Source organism: Cynocephalus volans, chromosome 16, assembly GCF_027409185.1.
Source record: "Cynocephalus volans isolate mCynVol1 chromosome 16, mCynVol1.pri, whole genome shotgun sequence".
In the NCBI taxonomy this organism is placed as follows: Eukaryota; Metazoa; Chordata; class Mammalia; order Dermoptera; family Cynocephalidae; genus Cynocephalus; species Cynocephalus volans.
Genome location: NC_084475.1, coordinates 9,020,172 through 9,041,056, shown reverse-complemented (window position 1 = coordinate 9,041,056; position 20,885 = coordinate 9,020,172). Strand labels below are relative to the sequence as shown.

Sequence of the window (20,885 nt, the reverse complement as noted above, 5' to 3'; positions counted from 1 at the left end):
CATAATAGGATTTCCCACCCTCTTAACAGTCACAGTGGGGAATCAAGCTTCTAATACATAAAACTTGGGGGTCACAATTCAATCCTGATCACCATCCAAGTGCAATAGTCCAGTAGTAGCTAGAAATGAGGATTGAGAGCTTAGGAAAAAAGTCTGGGTGAAGGTGAAAATTCAAAATTCATTTGTATGGATGAGACTGTCCAAGGCCCATGTATATACAGAAAACCAAAGAGGCTCCGAATAATACATTATTTGCGTGCAAAAAAGAGAATGAGGAGACAGGGAATGAGAATGGTTAAGAGGGTTTCAGAATGGAAGATGACCCAGAAAGTGTTGCTGTGGAGCTGAGAGTTTTTAAGACTGATTACATGCAGATTAAATCATTGTTCACAGACATTTACAGTCTCCTACTAGAGCTGGTATATCACTTCCCTGTCCCATTGATGTGGATAGAAATGAGGCTTAGGATACATTTTTCCCACTCATCCTCTTGCACTTCTGTAATTCCCTATGAAGAGGATACCGTAGGTAGCTACTAGTCCAAGGAGATTGTGCAGACATGTAGTAATGCCTGGAGTCATATCCATTCAATGCACAGCCTGAATCTGAGCCACACCAGTGACCTGCAGACATAATGCAAGAAAAATAAATGCTTGTTGTTAAAAGTCACTGAGTTTTGGGGACTCTTTGTTATGGAGCATTACTGTGACAATAGATGATCAGCACAGGTTTCTTGTTAAATGTTATAAAGAAGTCAAACAGGCTCCAAGATCAGATGGTAGACTGAATTTCCTTCTCCTAACCCCAAATGAAATAAGTAAGTAAGAGTAGAAATTAGCAAAAATGCACTAACAGAATCATAAAGGGTAGTGAGGTAGATATAACACAAAAACCTGTGGTCAAGGGAAAAAACACAATTCTGGAGCACACTGGAGAACTGCACAGTGGTTCAACTTCAAAGCCTGCCAACAATCCCCGGAATCATTATTCTGTTATGAGTCAACAAAATCCTGAGAATTCTCATTAGTATCACCAAATTTGGGGAGAAGACAACTGTGTGGGTAGCCCCATCTTTTTCCTCTTTTGGCTGAGGAGTGGAGATGGATGTGGTGGAAAAACAGGTAAGTGTCAGGGCTGGCTGTTCCGGAGGAAAGTAAAGGTTTCAGGATTTCAGGGACATGCCCTATATCAGGACAATTCAAAACCCAAAGAGATAGAAGATGCCCCCTCCCCTTTAGGAAGAGTGAACCCTGAAACACATTTTTAAAAGTCTCCCAGACAGAACAGTCCATTCAACAAGACTGCATGCCTGCCCAATAGCCCAGCTCTTCCCTTGCCTTGCCTCAGGTGAGAAAACGGTGCAGAGACATTAGGAATCAGTTACACTTACAGAAAGAAGAGAATCACTGTGCTTCAGAAGCATTTGCTTTTGAATGCTGAACATTTAGATGCATCCTGGTGAATTACTAAATGTATCCTGGTTAATCTGCTAAATTTATGTGATAAAGAAAGACCTCTTCAGAAACCCCTCGAAAAAGCAAATCATTTACATGAAGAAACAAACAGTCTTGTGCAGACTTCCTCACAGCAATATTGAATGCTAGCAGTGTTTACACATGGGAAGAAAATGTAAAGAAGAATCACGCCCTTCCAGCACTTCATACAAACAGAAAGTTTAACCAGCGGACATTCTCCAACATGATGAAACTCAGGGGAGAGAGTACCATTTAGTACCATCCAGACAATTAAGAACCAAATCAAAGTAAAAACTGTGGGAATGGAGACACCATGGTAAAAGGCTAGTGAAAGCACTGCCTCTACCTAAATAAAGCATGAGTATAAAACTAAAGGATATGGTTAGAAACAAATTGTGAAAATTGTAAACCTGGACAGTATGAAAATACTACTACTACCCAAGGTAAAAGGGAGTAAGGAAGGGTTATGGGAGAAGAACAAGGGTGGAAATGTCCACAATTTTCAGCCAAAAATCAATAAATTCTGTCCAAGAGCTCAATAATTTTTTCTGTTTTACTCCAGTTCCTTTCATTTGTTGAACTAAAGTAGAATTAAATAATTTTCTAAAGCAAACAAAAATATAAAATCTAGAGTAGTATTCATTTCATGTCTATCTGGCTTTCCTTTCTTTTTTTCCTTACACATAGTAAGATATCTGAAGTGACGTTCATCTTAATTCTGTGATGGTTATTTCTGGGTCATGGGATTTGGGATGAATTTAAAAATTTTTACCTTTTCCTCCTACATTTTGAATTATTTATAATAAGTCATTTTCCATTTCTGCAAATACAATAAGTATATTTTCTTTTTTTTTAAAAAAGATAGATACAAATATGCCATGATGTTAATTAAGAATGTTGCTACTGAGTGATAGGAATATAGGTATTTTCTTCTTTGTGCTATTTTGTGCAGTTGAGGAATGAATGGGAGATGAAAATTAGACCTTTAGTATTGACTACTGTGGTGGATTTAAGGTGGCCTCAAAATCTCTGCAACTCCTCCCACTGAGAGGTGAACTCTATTTCCCCTCCCCTTGATCCTGGGCTGGTCTTGTGACCTGTCTTGACTAACAGAATGTGGAGGAAGTGACACTGTGAATCTTCCTAGGGTGGGCCTCAAGAGAAGTGCTGGCTCTGCCTTCACCTCCTCCCTCTTCAACACCAGCCACCATGTGAGAAGTCTGACCAGTCTGTTAGAGAGAAAGGCCACATGGAGAGGGTCTGGAACTTTCTCAGACATTCCAGCCCCAGCCAAGCTTCCTGCTGAATGTTACCCCATAAGGCACCCCAGCCAATACTACACATTGAGCAGAAGAACCACCCAGCTGATCCCTGCCCAAATTCCTGATCCAAAGAATTTTGGGCATATAACATAGCTGTTGTTCTAGGTCACCAAGTTTTGTTGTGCAGCGGAGAAGCGTGACTTTGAATGTAAAAAGTGAGCTAAAGCAGCAAGCGATAAAGAAGATTTTTGCTCTTGATTTTTTTTAAGAAAGGGTATTATAGCACAGAAGATGCATTCTTATATTTCTATAACTCCTTTTATACTAAAGGAATTCTATTCTGGGAAAAACCTTACTTTACCTGCTGTTTCTTGGGCAGTGAAGATCATGCCTGCTGTTAACCTCAGCTATCACTGTTCCCTTAATGTCCACTGCATTCCTTCAGGCTGGTGGCTCTTCCTTTTTTATCAAATAATTTGTATTGCTTCTTATTGTAAAAGTGATGTCATAATTTAAATATAGATGAAATAAAATAAATCACCACAGATTCTGCCACTCAGAGATTTTCCACTGGTAGAATTTTGATATATGACTGCAGGGTTTTTTTGTTGATATGTACTTTCACTTGCAAAAAAAAGCCATATGTATATCTTTTATAACCTGAATTTCATTGGAAAATGTCTTGGGAACATTTTTAATATCTTTAAATACCCTTCACTGACATCATTTTCAATAGTGCATAGTTTTCAGTTTATTGGTAAAAAATACAGAGAGGAGATACAGAATGCTGGTGCTGCAGGTGCCTAGCACACAATAGGAGCTCAATAAATAGTTACTAAATAAATGAGTGAATGCTAGAACAAACACCTTTTTTTTTTTAGACTACCTAAATATAGTACAATTCTTTAATTGCCACCTTGGGGCAAATTCTGGAAATGGGTCAAAGTGTAGGCATGTCTCTCAGGCAATTTAATAAAGATGGGTCCAAATTATCCTCCAGTGTTTTATCAAGTTACACTGCACCAGACTGTTGGTTTCTGAAGTAGATTTTATTTTATTTATTTATTTTTTGTCCTTTTTTGTGACCGCGCTCAGCCAGTGAGCGAACCGGCCATCCCTACATAGGATCCAAACCCGCAGCGGGAGCACTGCTGCGCTCCCAGCACCGCACTCTCCCGAGTGCGCCATGGGGTCGGCCCCTGAAGTAGATTTTAGTAGACCACTGTATACATACCTCAAGTTTCTCTAAAGAATTACTTTAACAAAAGGTGTTATCTATCCACGGAAACATAACTGAAGCTTTGACAGAGTGACTACCAGATCTACTTCTACTGCCATTCTTAATCACCAGCTTGAGAGGGCTCAGCTCATCACCAGCCCCAAACAGGGGTAAAGTACGTTTGCCAGTGAGTACACACTGTTTTTACAGCACCATTCAATATCTACAGACAAATGTATTTGGTTTCAGAAAATCTAACTTCATGGTGACTGTGCCTCTCTCTGAGTATTGACATCCATCCATGTATCTATACCTATATGTATAAAACACTCAGATATGATTAGGGTGTCCAAATCAAACAACAGTTGCAAAAATGCTATATCATTCAGGCAGCCAGAAGAGTAGAGTGGGGACATCCAGGTTCATTTTTGCACTTGGTCATTTAACTAATTTTCATAGACAGAATGTAGGATACTGAGGTGTGGTGTAATAGTTAATAGGCAAGGCTCTCAAGTAAGACAGACTGTGACTTGACCCTGGCTTCACCAGTTGTTTAGCAGTATGATCTCAGGCTGGTTATTTAACCTCAGAGCCTCACTTTCCCCATTTGTAATATGAGGATAATAATCTTCATAAAGATTACCGTAAGGCTTAAATGAGATAATGGAACACGAGATGAATGAAAGCGTTTGACAGAGACCTGACATACATTACATGTTGAATAAAAATCAGCTATTCTTCCTATTTTTTGTGACAAAGCCTGAAAAAAGAGAGCCAAGGCAATGAGTTCTACTGAATCAATTAGCAACTTTAACATAGGTTAGTAAATAAAAATGCCATTCACTTTACGTATGATCTAAGTGAGTGAGTCAAACTGAACTGTAGCTTAATTTTAATTCTTTATTTTCAAGTAACACATGGTACATTTTTTTTTATATATGTTATATAATATAAACTGCCATCTTTTAAATTCAGTCTTTCTGACTTGGGATTTTGTTTAAAATTAAGATCAAAATGTTTTTTTCCTTTTAACAGGTAAATGGATTAAAACGATAAGAATGAACAATTAAAAATTGGCAATTATACTCATTATAATTATTTCAAGATTTTTTTAATCTTCAAGAAACAATACTAGAAATATGTTGTTAGGAGTTACTTAATTTATGTTTTTCCTTTTTCTTTATATTGGGATTCAGTTACTTACTTAAAATTTGGAAGTTATCTATCACTTTTTATTTGGACATAAAGGAAAAAAAAGAAATTCACTGAAAATGAAACTTTATATGACTAAAACAATTTTTAAAAAGTGGGCAACTCAGTTCATGCAAAGCAATACAGTTACACAGTTATACAGACCAGTGGGAACTTCCTGTGCACATGTAAATGAAAAAATGTGAAAGACGTTTTTAAATTACCAGCATATGAAAAAGAAACAACGTTTTTTGGTCTCATAACATGTGGGGGGAAGAAAGCTCACAGGTAGGAAATATATGGGGAAAATGTCATTAATGAAAAAGATAAGTCCTCACCTATAAAGTGAGAAGGATGGATGTAATGGCCTCTAATGTTTTGTCCTTCTCTTAAGCTTTTTTATTCTATTCAGTGTTGCCCAGGCTTAAAGGGTATATATAAAAAAGAAACATATTAACACCAATTTTTCCCTAAATTACTCAGATTGCATACAATAGGGTATAGAAAAGGAAGATGGAGAGAGGTTAGGCAGAAAAGGGCAGCTATAAAACCCAAATTTTTCTTTCATTTTTCTTTGCTTTATATGATTACTCTAACATGCTTTAAGAATTGTTATAACAAAGTAAAGTCACTGAAAAATAATCTTTTGCTGGGAATTCTTAAAAAAATTTTTTTGTTCTCTTTTAAGCCTTATTTATAAAGGTTTCCAGATGCTTATCCTCACAGATTAAACACAGCATGATGCAGACACTTACAATAATACTCACTGCTATGAAGCCAAGAAAAAACTACTTTGAGATCTAACTGCCTATCACCTAAAGAATCAGGGTCCAAGGAATTTTCTGTTGCTATTAAAGGAGTGATTCTCTGAAGTCATTTGGAAACAACCTAGGTTCTCAGCAGCAACACATCTACCCAGTACTGTGTCAGAGAACATCAAATGGTTGGCATTCCCAGCCTTGAACAGGTTATTTCTCATTATGCGAATACATAATGAAAGGATGTGGGCAAAGAATAGAATATAAATTGGAGGCTGACTTCTAAATTTATTAGCCAGCAGTACTGGGCTAAAACAGTCATTTTAATTTCAAGAGACAATTCCAAAGTGGTTCTCAAGAGAAAGGACAGGGTATTTTTCAAACATTTGTTCAATGTGAATGGATTGGGCCTGCCAAAAATGACTTTTTATGCTGGCATGCGATCTCTTGGAGGGAAGTCAGCCTGAGTCACTGGATACATCAAAGGTAGAGTCCAGTGACTGGAATGACTGCAGGCTGTGTGAACAAGCCAGATACCTGCATTCATCTGCCCACTGCTGGGATTTCAGCCTCCTTTTAATTACATTAAAGCAGCTGGTACCACTGGTTACTGAAGTCTTCAGATTACCTTGATTGCTCGGTCATTATCTCTAATCAGCTGCTTCTTCTCATCTTCAAACTTTTGTATAACATCCTGGAGCCGCCTTTCTGCAGCAAGCTGCTGCCGGCTGTTCTCCTCTTTCAGAGAGGAAATGCTTGTCTGAAGTTCTGCTATCATCTAAAATGAAAACAGCACGCTATAACTTCAAATTCTTCAGTGAGAGGCATCTATTTTATATGTATTTATGCTTAACATAGGAATGGAGTTGGCAACACTCTACTCCACAAACTTAATATTTTCAATTAACACATCACACACTATAATGCATGAAATTCCACTCAGTAAAAGACTGTAATAAAACTGTGAATGGTGGACAACTGCTGAACCAAATGTATTTGGAAGACATTTCCACTATAACATTCCACAATATTTACTCATCAGAAGAAAGAACATCTGTGATCTCAAAAATATGAAAAGAATCAAATTTTATTTTACTGAGAAATACACTTATTAGAATAAGAAAAGCTATTCTGCCTTTCATAATACTTTGAACTGTAATAAGCAAAGAAAATAATGAATAGTTCATTCTTCACAGTCACCTATTTCTACAGAGTAATTTTTGAGTATTCACTAATGTTTGTGTGCTGTGTTAAACCATTTCAGTTCTCATGGTATTTTCTACTGTGAGGCGAGTATTAGCACCACCTATCTTTTATAAATGAGGCAACGGTGGCACAGAAAGAGGTCAAACATTTCACACTCTTGAAGATGACATCCAGCTAAGGAGATGGGTGGGATTTGAACTATGCAGTCAGATCAGTCGTACCAATTGGTTCCTCTAACTAGCCAACTTGACTTTTCTTTTTAAAAAAGGCTTGGTATTGAAGACAAGTTTATACTTCCCAATAGTTTATCTTCTTCCTAACTGATATATATTCAAGTTAGGTTATTTTGGTACAGAGAGTGCCATTTCAGAGACTCCTGTAGTGCTCTCCACACTTGAGATCTGGTTCTCTCCAGGACAGAGTTTCCTCCAACTTCTCAAAGTAACCATCTATCTGAGGAGGAAATTTTACATCTAATGGCCCTGCTGAGAACACTGCCCTTCCTTTGGCTTGGATGTATCCATTTCCTTTCAAATTCAATAGTGATGACTTTTTAAAAGCAGGAAATGGTTGTTTCTTCTAATAAAAGAAACAGGATTAGTTCTGGGATAGAATATAATTCTGTCGGTTGATGGGAGAGGGGCCAATTGGTGAGAAACACTGGACAAATTCACTATCTTTCATGAAGCTTAGTTTTTCCAACTATATTTGGCGACAAAACTAGACTGCAGTATCATAAGGCAATAAACAGAAACTGACTGGAGTCCTCCAGAAGCCAGGGTCTACAGAAATATTAGTTGTCACCATGAACATAAATAATAGCATCTTTACCATTAAATATGGAGTATTTATACTTTTAGAAGTGAACAAACTCAATGAAATGTTTAACCTTTAGAATTTGTAAATAATCAAATATTAAGACAAGTGTGAAATGACAAAGTAGATAACAGCAGTAGATTATTATCATTAAATGCAAACTTGAACTTTCTGCTATGAGTGGAGAAATCAATTTACAAAGAATGAAGATGTTTTCATATATTTTCTGAATTTTTATTAAATATTTTTTTCATCCTGGCACCAGTTACATTAATTCTCATAGCACCTCTATGAAACAGGAAAGGTGAAATTCTTATAGAGAATGTCCAAAACTATGCACAGAATAATCAACTCACTCAGTCACAGAGCCAGAGGAGCTAGGGATAAGGAAGAGCCAGGCTTCCTTGGCCTGACATGAAAGTTAAGATTGATATTTTAGAAGAATATGGGGCCAAATAGTAAAACTAACCTACTATTTCAGTGTTTCGAGTGAGTAAACCACAACTTTGTAGAAGTGATGGATTTAATTCTGGCTTGTGTGTGTGTGTGTGCATGTTTAGTTCTATGCAATTTTATCACATGTAGGTTCACATATCCACAACCAAAGTCATGTAATACATTTTTAAGGAACAAGGTAATTTTGTCTTTGAAAAAATACTAAGATTGAGATTAGCTTGTAACTGACCAAAGACTGAAGATAAAAATATTTTGGGATTCTTCACAAAGGCACGAAACAGGGGACTCTAAGTGAGATCCAGGATGTTCTGAAGAGAGCATGCTGGCTTTTGTGGGGAAAATGAAACCTTACATTCTTTGGGAGAATTATGAGATTCCTTTGGGAGAAATACTGACATTATCTTTGGAAAGCTATTTTTCAAAACTTATGAAGGTGACTTAAGGCAGAGTGTCAAAACGCTTCAGGTAAACACCTTCGCTAGATAAATAGACAAACTGGTTGAAAAGTTGATAAGATGGATTTAGACAGGTAGCCAAAATAAGGATAATTTTTAAAAACAGTATTTAATATTTACTTTAAGATTGAGAAGTCATCATAATCAGATTAATGCTTTAGGTAAGGAACAAAACTCTATTGGTTGTAGACCTAGAGTATAAGAAAATGGATTATTTTCACCTTAGCTCAGTGCACATAACTGGCACTCAATAAACATTTAAGTAGTAGAACTGTAATCACGGAAAATAAGAAAAAATCATCACCTGGCCAATTATAGACTGATACTCCAGCTTTTTAACTGAATAATAATGTAAAAAGTTTTTGAGAATAATGAAAGCTAATATTATACAATCATAGTCAAACCCTCCAGTTCTGACTGAATCACAATTAAAAACCATAAAACAAAATGCCACCACTCAACTAAAGTTTACCCTGTATTAGCTTCAGAGAAAGAAGTGGATTAGAATATTTTCATACAGATATTAAAAATAAATATTTTGAGAAACGAAAGAAGAGCTATTTTGGGCTGATGCTGTAAGCAAGCTAACCCATGAAAGCTATAATAGATAATGATAATTATTAAGCAATTAACACTTTATAGAAATGTTAGTCGTCTTATTTAAGGTTTAAAAATAACAGAATTCTAAATAGAGGTTAAGATTTCATCTTTAACTCATTCTATTGTCTTTCAGATTGTAGTACAGTTTGGGATTTTCATAAAACTCTTCTTTAAAATACAGTCGACAAGCCATACATTGGAAGGGAAGAGGAACACCCTCAACACCCTTTCATTCTGGTCTAGCCCCTGGCGAGTGACATGAAGCTGGGAGCGTGTGAGACACGTGGAGTACGCACAGGCGCTGACGTGCATCAGGTATGTGGAAGCCAGCATGTGGCAGCGGGGAAGCCGGGCCCTGGCAGTGGGTGGGCTCCGCTGGCATCCCAGCTTCGGTCTTCCCCACATTTCCAACTACAAATACTCTTGCAAAATGGCAATATCTCGTTTTGAAAAATAGCCACTAGGTAAGTGAACTGAGTGGGGAAAACTGCATTAAAGTTGAAAAGGCAAGGATAATATATAATATTAACATCAAAAGAACAAATATGTGAATTCGATGGCAATGATTCTTGGTAGCACATCCAGAGATGATGCCAGCGTTGCCATCATGGCGCATGTTGAGGATATCAGAAGGGACACAGCCCTCGGTGTGCTGCGGATTTAGTGTGCATGCATGGTCCATTAGGTCCTAAAAGCTTGATAAAATCTTAAAGATTAAGTAACTTCCTTTACAACAAGAAAATATTTAAAATATTTTCCAAATTCATCCTGATGTTCTCCTGGGTACCAATGTATTCACTACTAATACACTCACTTTATTACTTTTTTATTATTTGAGAGAAGGATTTTTAAAAACCTGATGAAAAGAGTTAAGCAACTTTGCTTCCAGCGTTCTCATCAGCATGATGAGATATGAGTTAGAGATTCTGGCAAGTGATCACTTGAAAACAGAAAAAGTTAATCCACGGTTCCATTTTATACTGTTCATTTAAAAATAATCTGTAATGTTTCTCTGAACTAACTGGCATTGTAGACTAATGTTTCTCAAATGCCAGTTCATAGATATAAATATATGCATATTGTTTATATACATATAAATATTTATATGTATTTAGAGGTGGCAAGCAAAATATTATCAATGTAAGGTTATCAAGCTTTTAGGACCTAACAGACCATGTACATTGAACCTACGGCACACCTTTAAGAGAAGGATGGACTATCTTCTATTTTGTTATTAAACTCTGAATTTTTTTCTTTTTTGGTGTTGTACTGCCCTTTCATTTATGAAATCATGTTTATAGTTTACAACAGTTTTTATTGGTTAGTTTTCGTCCTCCTTCTCCTCCTCCTTCATGTCTTTATTTAATTGGGAAAATAGTTAGCAATTCCTATGCCTCTCCAAATTTTGCAGAGAGATTTTATCAATTCTTAAACACCCCAAAACACAGTGCCTGAAGAAATAATTTCTCGTTCCTTCCAGACCTTTTTCCATTCTTCCCTTCCTCTTTTCCTTTCTGTATTGCAATTTTAGGACTGCTACTATAATAGCTAACAGTTATTAACTGCTTTAGTATCTACCAGGCACTGTACTGAACACGTTTTTGACATTGTTTTACTTACTAGTTAAAACTATCCTATGAGGTAAGTATTTCTCTCCCACTTGACAAATGAGGAAATTGAATTCCAAAGAAGGCAGGTCACTCGCTCAAGGTCACAGAAGTGGTAGGGCTAGTATTCAAATCCAGGTCCATTGGACTCCAAAGCTTAGGCTTTCTTCCATACTAGCTAACTTACATCTAATTTGCTTTAATAATAACTAATCAGGCTTCTTCATACATTCCTTTAGGTAAACTTAAACACTCCTGTCTACACTCCCCATTACTGAAGCATTTTTGTTAGCTATCTTATAAATCTCACTCTCGGTCTACCTCCCCATTTAACATAAGCAAAATAAGCAGGAGGTAAGGCTATGCCAGCTGCGGAGTTTTCATGTTTTAGTTTAACTTCTAGGGTAATAAGATTTCTTTTGATTATAAGAATCTTTTTCAGTGGATTAAAAAGGATATTTCTCCATGTTCCTTCCTCAACAAAGGGCTTGGATAATGGCAATTAAAACAATCATCTCATATAAACATATGTGACTCTTCATATAGACAAAAGCTTTTGCTTTCCTAATGAATGTGAATGATATAACACGCACATTTAAAACGTAATTATAGAACTGAAGAAATTTCATGATAGCTATCACTGAAGTTTTGTCATATTAGAAATGTAAGTGATTGGGCCAGGCTGGAAGTGTTAAGGTTAAGAACTTCCACTTTGAAGGAAGACCCAGGTTGGGTCCTGGCTTAGTCACTTGCTAACTCATGTGATCTCATATCTCTCACTCTCGGTTTTCTCAATGGACAAATGGGGCCAATAATAGTTCCTAATCCCGGAGTCATTATGAATGGAGACTGAATGAGTCAATATGGTTAGTGCCCCATAAACGTTAGGTACTATTATAGTTTTGTGGCCGTGTTGCTGTTACTTCTATTATGTGGTAACTCAAAAAAATAAATTCCAGTTTACTACCGTATATCTCTGTATACATGTAAAAATACTAAGACAAGTTGATTCTAAAAGTTATCAGATATTATGCGCACAAAACTAAATGGCTTAATTTATCCATCTGCAAAATGAAGCTAAGTAGTATTTATTTGTTCTAGAACCACTCATACAACTAAGGAATGATTGGGATTCCCTAAATGATTCTACTGGATATCACTGTAACAACTTATGCAGAAAAAGTACTCTGAGCATCATTTTTCAAGTAGGACCAAGCATTCAATTGTTGGCCTTTCTTATACTAAAACTACTACAGTAACGACAAACAGCAAGACATGGACGTAGGGACTTATAATTCTCTTTTCCCCCAAGGAAGTCAACAGTTGAGCTGCTAATTTAACCTAGCATTATTTGTCATTTGAATTTTGTTGTTAAGCAGATTTTAGATGCAGTGAAATGGAATATTACAAAAAAGCACAGATGGTATCGAACTGCTTACATCACAAATGTAGGTGTGTATCTCCTTCCCTTGTGAAATGTATTTCAGCCTGGGCTTGTTCAAGTGTACAGGCTGGTTTTACAGTATTTGAGTGTGTGTATACGCATGTATATATGTGTGTGTTGGTTCAAACAGTTCACTATGCCTAATTTTTCTTGATTTTTAATTAGACTGAAATGTTAAAAGCATATTTGTTTATTTACCTATGCAAATATGATACTAATGCATGAAAAACTGAAAAGGATTTAGTTTAACTCTTAAACTAAAAGTGCAAAGCCTTTTTATGTGCAGGTTTCGGGGGGTTTTTTGTTTGTTTGGTTTGGTTTTACTGTTTTGTTTCTATTAATGTTGCTTACCTGTGAAGATTTGGCAAGCTTCTGGGTATATTCCTTCTCAATCTGCTTCAGCCTGCTGTTGGCCTGAAAAACACACGCACATGAACACACACATGGTGACCTGTGAGCTTGGTATCTCTTCCACATGCCTATCACCAGGCAGCTGGGATGCCTGCCAGCTGCACCGCCCTTCTGGGGCAGCCAGAAAACCACAGGGCTTGTCTTTGATCTAATGCCAACTATTCATCACTTAAAAAGAAAAAAAAAATATCTCTCCTGCCAATTATTAGACAAACACAAGAATTCTGTGGATAGAAAGAGAAAGGGAGGAGAGACAGAAACAGACACAGCAGAAGTAAGGTAAAGGAAAGGAAAGGGAGAAGAAACAAAGGACAGAAAAAAGCAAAAGAAAAAGGGGAGAGGTAACTGGAGGAAAAGAAGGTAAATTTAAAACTCTTTCACCTTAGTTTAAAAATAAAAGAAACAGATGCTCCTAGACAAAGGCAGATATGAGATTTTTAGGTTTACTGAGCAAAGAGTTGAGCCTCCCCCACTCTGTCTAACACACAAGAGCTATGTTTTGAAGCGACAAATATATCTAAATCAAACTGTTTTATGTCCTGGAACTAGGGTGACCTTTCCAGAATAAGTCCACATTGCTTAGAACTTGATTATCTCCTCTGCCACTCAAGTTCCAATCCTTTGTATGTGACCTGCTTTCCACTCTCTGGAAACGTTTGGGGTCTTCATACTATCCTCAGTGTTTGAAAATGTCACAGTGACATGCCCTAGACTGGGCCTTTTTCCCATCAACCATGCTGGCACTAAGGAGGCCCTTTCAATCTGAGCTTGGGTAATTTATTTCTGGGAAAGGTTTTGTTATTACTCTCATGATTTCCTCTCCTCTTTTCTCCTCTCTGTCTGTCTCTCCCTCTCTGCAACTCTAATTGTTGTACCTCTCAGGTTTATCATCTCTTTTTCTTACTGTTTCAATTTCCATTTCTTTGTCTTTTTGATTTTTCTTAGAGTTTCCTCAACTTTTACTAACTTCAAAACTTTCTATAAGATTTAAAAAAAAATTCTGCCATCATACATCTGATTTCCAAGAGTTTTTCCATGCTCTCTGGACAGCACCATCATCACCCTCCTTTTTGTGGATGAGGAAACTGAGGCACCGAGGGGTTAAGTAACTTGCCCAGCATCACACAGCTAGGAGATGAGGAGCCAGGACTCAGTCCCCCACGGTCTGGCTGCAGAACGCAGGGGCTTCATTAGCTAGGACACATCGCATAATGCCTCACAATATATTCCTCATTTCTCCTGACATTATTAATTTCATATCTGTGTCTATCATCAGTTTATACATCTATCCACTTATATATTTAAATTTTTTTCTGCTTACTAGAGTTGTGTTTTTTCCTGAGTTCCCTTTATTTATTTACTTTTGTCAGCCTGTTTTGATCTTTGTCTTTCATTTTAGATACTTTCCTCAAATGCCTGGTGATCTTTGGTGTCCTTTCTTATTTAAATTGAGGACCTCTAAAGCTGAACAGAAGCAGCTCAGATGTGCAGGGCTTTGTGAATTGTGGACATCACCACAGAGGGTTATGGAGAGGCCTGAACACTCTCATGCCAGTATCTGACCGGACTTTCTTCTTGGACCAGTTGCCTAGAGCACAGATCTGGCTGCCAGTGTTTTCAGAAGGGTGCCTAGGTGTTCAGGACAGCAACTTTCACACAAGTCCGTTTTCATTTTTGCCCTCAGCTATACCTGAGTCCCTCTCTCATTCCATCTCTCCAGGGAGCAAACCAGGGGTGTGAGGAGGCAATCATGTATCAAATCTGGCTCATCTGATCTGGGTCATCTGACTGTTCCTTATACAGACTTTCAACCAATCCACCTCTTCTCCACTCTACCCCATATCCAGTCTCTGGATTCCTGAGCCTTTCCCAAGTTCTACAACAGGAAAAATCTAGCTTCTTCTCATTGGTATCCTCCAAGCCTCCTTTCCCCCAGAAACTGGTTTTTTGGTATTTTCAGTTCTGCTAAGTCCATTTCAGATCCAGCCCCTTCATGAGATTTAAAACACTAAATTTCTTATTGTTGTCTCCTCTCTTGTTCTCTGTGCAGAAATCATAGTATAAAAACATTGATGCCTGGGTCCTGTCCCCAGAGGTCCTGATTTAATTCATCTAAGGTACAGCCTAGGCATTAGGATTTTAAAAGTCTCTGCTGCTATTTCTAATGTTCGGCCAAGGTTAAAAACCACTGGTTCATGCCTTTTTCAATTTCATTACTTTAATTTTTATGGGACTTCTTCAAAGAGTAGAGATAAACAGGTCAGTTCTGTCCACTATGTTTAACTGGCAGCAAATGATTTTTTATTTCAATATCACAAATGGGATGAGGAAGCAATTCTGTGCTTTCAAACCCACTCTGGGCACACCTCTATCACAACACTAACGCTGAACTGGTCACTGCTGGTTAACTCATCTCTCTCTCCCACTGGCTTGTGAGATCCTAGAAGGCAGGTCCTAGCCCCTAACACAGTGCCTGGTACCTAAACATTCACCTAATGAATGAATAGATACTGTACAAGCCCTTTTCCTTTTCTATCACTTCAGCCCATTCATGACCATATGTTTTATGGACTTAAGTTCAAAAGCCATACTTTAGAGTTTATTCCATAAATCTCTTTATATCTGTAATCCCATCAAGTACACAGGGTAGTTTTGTTTTTTTGCAGAGTAGAGAGGGCCTGTGACTACTGCTATTTTTCTAGTAAGCCATCAGACTTTACTCCAGCTCCATAATTAATAAAGCCACTCTTCATTATGGAATTAGGGCCACTATGAACCTCTTGAGGTTTATCTGTCTTGGTTCAAACTCTGTCAATGTTATTTATCATAAAATTTTTGATAAAGTGTTTGCTGCTTTTTAAATAAACACTTATAGAGCTCCTACCACGTGTCAAGCATTGTTCTAAGTGCTTTAAAAATATTTAAAATATTTATGCACTAGGAAATCTAAAGATTAATTCTAGTGTCATAAAGATTAAGTTGCTCTTCCCTAAAAAAGTTGGAGTCAGAGATGCCAGTTAAGCAGGAAAGCTTGTGTCTCAGCTGCAGTTTCTCTTCATGAGCTTGTGGCTAGGTGGCCCCCAAATCTCACAAGCTCAAATAAGCTCCTTTACAACTAAATATTCAATTCATTCATCCATCTAGGCATCTGGGACTATAGCAGTGAACAAAACAGACAAGAATCCCTCTCTATCTTTATGGAACTTCTGTCCTAGGGAGTAAACAAAATAACTTTTAAAAGTTATATTTTAGATGGTGCAAGTGCCATGGAGAAAGGTAAAGCAGGAAAGGGAGATGGGAAGTGATGAAAATCAGGGGGTCCTTTATAATTTTAAAAATATGGAAGTTGTGGAGGACCTCACTGAGAGGGTGATATTTGAGCAAAAGCCTGCAGGAGATAAAAGAGTCACGGTGGCCTTTAGGGAAAGAGCATTCCAAGCAGAAGGAGGAGTCCATGCAGAGGCCTCGAGGCAGAGGCAGACACAGCACGGTGAGGTGGCCGCTGCGTTTGCTGCGTTTAAGTCAGTAAACAATGTCTCCCTCAGACAAGACAAGGTCTGAGAGAGAACAAGGGCCCAGATCTTTCATGGTGTTGCACTTAATTGTAAGGAATGTGGCTTTTATTATGAGTGAAATGGAGAGTCACTAATGGGATTTCCATATAGGAGAAATACATAATTTGACTTAAGTATTAATAAGATAACTCTAGCTTTTGTTTGGGGCAAGAATCAAGCAAAGAAGCCAGTTGGGAGGCAACTGCCAATAATCCAGAATGGTAACACAGGAGGTGGTGAGAAGTCGGATTCTGAGAAAAATTTGAAAATAGAATCAACTGGATATGCTGTATGATAGAAAGAGATAAGTCAAGGATGGCTTCAAGATTCTGGTCCTAAGCAACTAGAAAAATGAGATTGTCCTTACCTGACATGGGAAAAATTATTGGTGAAATAAGTTTTAGAGGGAAGATTAAGAGATCAGTTTTGAACATACTAAGCTTGGAGATGCCTAATAGACATCCAGCGTTAAAGTGAAGACTGAGAATTGATCATATAGGCTTGGCAACATGGAGGTCAAAGGTGATCACTGGTGTAGTGAAAGCTAGATTAGAGGGGGTTCAAGATGAAATTAGAGGGGATGAAAGTTGGATTAGAGGGGGTTCAAGAGAGAAGAGGAGAGGCACTGGAATACATTACAGTTAATTCAGAATTTTGTCACAAAGGGAAGGAGAGAAATGGGGTGGAAGCAGCAATGGAAGTGGATGTACAGAGGGCTGATTTGTTTTGTTTTGTTTTTTGGTAAGATGAGAGAACTGACAGTACATTTGTAGGCTGATGGGAAAGATGTAGCAGTAGATAGGAAAAAATAGATAATGACAGAGATGTACTACAGACACGTCCTTAAGCAAAGGAAAGGGGATATGTTATGGAGTGATTGTGTCCTCCCCAAATTCATATGTTGAATCCCTAATCCCCAATGAGATTGTATTTGGAGATAGGCCTTTAATGATGTAGTTAAAGTTAAATGAAGTAATAAGGGTGGGGCCCTAATCCAATAGGATTAGTGTCATTATAAGAAGAGGAAGAGACACCAGATTTCTCTGTCTCTCTCTCTCTCTGTGTGTGTGTGTGCACAGACAGAGGAAAGGCCATGTGAGGACAATGCAGCAAGAAGGCAGCTGTCTACAAGCCAGCATGAGAGGCCTCACCAGAAACCAACCCTGACACCATCCTGATCTTGAGCTTCTAGCCTCCAGGACTGTGAGAGAATAAATTTCCATTGTTTAAGCCACAGTAACACTGGTGGTGGGTCCTGAATGCTTCCATTTTCTCCATGAAGCACAAGAGATTTATCAGCTGAGCAAGAGGATGACAGAAGAGATAGCTGGGAGATTTGAGGAGTGAGAGAGGGTATGGAATAGTTATCCACAAAGGTGGGAAAGAAAAGGAACTGGGAATAGTATGAGTTCCAGGATTCCAGGAAGCATTAGCACCCACTTTAAATTATCAATGTTGAATTTAAACTGAGACTGGTTTGTAACATATAAACACGTCTAGAAATTGCTGATAACTAAATAGAGCAGAATCAATACTCTGAAGAAAAATGAGAATAATTGGAGAAATAAAATTAATTCCTCAACCTTCAAGATTTTTACTATTTATTCGAACCTAAAACACAGTTGCCTGAATTTCTAAACCCCTCTTTAAAAAATCTAGAAAAGCTCTGGTTTACCATGGTTGAAAGTCCATAGCTAATTTATTATGCAAACTATCCCTAAAACATTTATTGAATACTTTTATTCTCAGGATAGTACTGACCACACATTACATTTCTATACATAAAATTAAGTCGGCTTTAGTTATTTTATACAAAGCCTTGTTTATTATAGCAATCATATCTATATAGAATCAAAATTTTCACAGAGCCACCTGCAGCATGGCCTGAACAGATATAAAATAATAGAAGAGAAAATCATGATTCTGAAGTAAGCAAAATTTTTTGTTGTCATAGTTTTTGTTCATCTCTGTCTCTTTTTCACTGCTCCCATTTATGACTGCTCATGCCCTTCTCCTTTTAACAAGAACTCAGTTCTCCACTGCTTTTCTGGGGCCACTTCCTCAGGTCATTTTCCATGTTTCAGAACCCAATGTGTTGGTCCACTTTTTTATGCAATTCCCATTAAAGTCTTGGGTTTAGAACCCAACTGGAAAACGACCAACCAATTTTCACAAAGGTCTCAATGGTTGGTAATCATCTTAATGTGCTACTCTTTTCTAGCAGGGTTCTTTGCATTATGCCTTAATTCAAAAAAGTCCTTCATCGCTTTATTTTCCATTTCCTATCATTAATAGTGAAAGGTCAAGCATTCATGATTTCCAGAAAGGTGATTTGAAGGAAAGAAAATTAGGAGATTGCTCTAAAATATTTATATTTAAGATCAGCCCAGATCTCATAAAGGTAAATCTCTTGAAAATATTATAAAATAAGCTTCTGAATAAAATATTTGTTTTTAGGATGAAAGAATGCAAGGATGTTTCTCAGATTCTTAAAACATGTCATAAAGCTCAGATTATTATGCAGTACTTTCTACTCAAAATCTTTGTTGGCATCCATTTGAAATTTCTTGAAACATGGTGAATAAAGTTATGGCCAGCCTGCTAAAACTCTGCATCATCCTATCAACAAAAATATTAGGAGAAATCATAACAAATGTTAATTTAAAATATTTACAGAACATTGAAACTTGAAAATCTCTATATTTTACCTCGAAATAAAGGTGAAGGCTAAATAAAATTAATGACCTGCTCTGGCCATGATGGAGTAACTGGGAGCATATTTTATCTGTTACAGTAAGCAAGAAGGAAATTGGACAAAATATAGGAAAAACTGTTTCAGGATATTGGGCAACAAGAAGCACAGGATTGTGACCAAAGAGAAGAGAAACTAATGAGGTAAGCTGTCATTTACAACCAACCCAATTCTACTTCCAAATAACACTATACCACCTCGTGAGTAGTATGAGTACCATATAATAAAATAATCCTAATTTTCTCCCCCCGTCCTTTGCATCATTGCTGTCATTCATTTCACATACATATAAGCCTATATAAGGTGTAAATACACATAATGTATATGCATAGTTATATACATAAGCCTACAAAAGATGTAAATATGCACGATGGGAATAAAAGAAGGGGAAGAATGTGAGAAAGGAACACAAGAAATATTTGAAGAAACAATGACTGAGAATTTCCCCAAATTAATTTCAGACACACACATGCGCATACATAATTAAATACATTGCTACTATCAATAGTTGAAAAAACTCTGTTAGACCAATTAAGAATAAGAAAAATAAAAGCTTTTATTTTACCTTCACTTATTCCTTCCCCAATTCTCTATGTAGATCAAACTTTCTGACCTATATCATTTTCCTTCTCTCTAAAGAACTTCTTTAAACATTCCTTGCAAGGCAGGTCTACTGGCAACAAACTCCTTCAATTTTTGTTTGTCTGAGAAAGTATTTCTCCTTCACCTTTGGAGGATAATTTTTCAGAGTACAGAATTCTAGATTGATGGGTTTTTTTCCTCTCAACAACTCAGGTATTTCATGGGATTCTCTTCATGTTTGTACTGTTTCTTAGAAGGTGAATGTAATTCTTACCTTTGCTTTTCTATAGGAAAGGTGTTTTTCCTTACCATCTTTCCACATTTTTTCTTTATCTTTGATGTCCTGCATTTTGAATATGACATGCTTAGGTATAGTTTTTGCTTTGTGTGTGTGTGTATGTTTTGCATTTATCCTGATTGGGGTTTTCTGAGCTTCCAGATATGTGGTTTGGTGTCCAACATTAATTTGGGGAGATTCTCAGTCATTATTTCTTCAAATATTTCTTCTTTTCCTTTCTCTCCTTCTTCCCCTTTTTAAATTCCCATTATGCTTAATTACATAATTTGTAGTGTTCTTGGATATTCTATTCTGTGTTTCAGTTTTTTTTTTTCTCTCTACATTACAATTTTGGAAGTTTCTATTGAGATATCCTCAAGTTAAGCTATTCTTTCCTCAGCTATGTCTGGGCTACTAATGAGCCCATCAAAGGCATTCTTAATTTCCATTAATGTTTCCAATCTCTAGCATTTCTTTTTCGTTTTTTCTTAGAATTTCCATCTCTCTTCTTACATTGCCCATCTCTTCTTCCATGCTGTCTACTTTATCCATTAGAGCCCTTAGCATATTAATCATAGTTGTTTTAAATTCCTGGTCTGATAATTCCAACATCTCTGCCATATATGAGTCTGGTTCTGATACTTGGTCTTTCTCTTTAAACTGTGTTTTCTGCCTTTTAGTATGCTGTGTAATTTTTTCTTGATAGCCAGACATGTGTTCTGGGTAAAAAGGACTACAGTGAAAAGGCCTTTAGTAATGTGGCGGTAAGGTTTTGCGGAAGGGGAAATGATCTATAGTCTCGTGATTAGGTCAGTCTTTT

General features: G+C 37.1%; 1 protein-coding gene across 4 annotated transcripts in view; it reads right to left on the bottom strand.

The window, feature by feature from the left end:
* Nucleotides 1-20,885, bottom strand: part of CEP112 (centrosomal protein 112) — a 539,861-nt gene that overhangs the window by 106,331 nt on the left and 412,645 nt on the right. For all 4 annotated transcript variants that reach the window (XM_063080878.1, XM_063080876.1, XM_063080879.1 and 1 more), the window contains 2 exons: nucleotides 12,841-12,903; nucleotides 6,534-6,683 (listed from right to left, as the gene is read on the bottom strand). In XM_063080878.1, coding sequence (XP_062936948.1) covers nucleotides 6,534-6,683; nucleotides 12,841-12,903 — 213 coding nt within the window. The remainder of the gene's footprint in view (nucleotides 1-6,533; nucleotides 6,684-12,840; nucleotides 12,904-20,885) is intronic.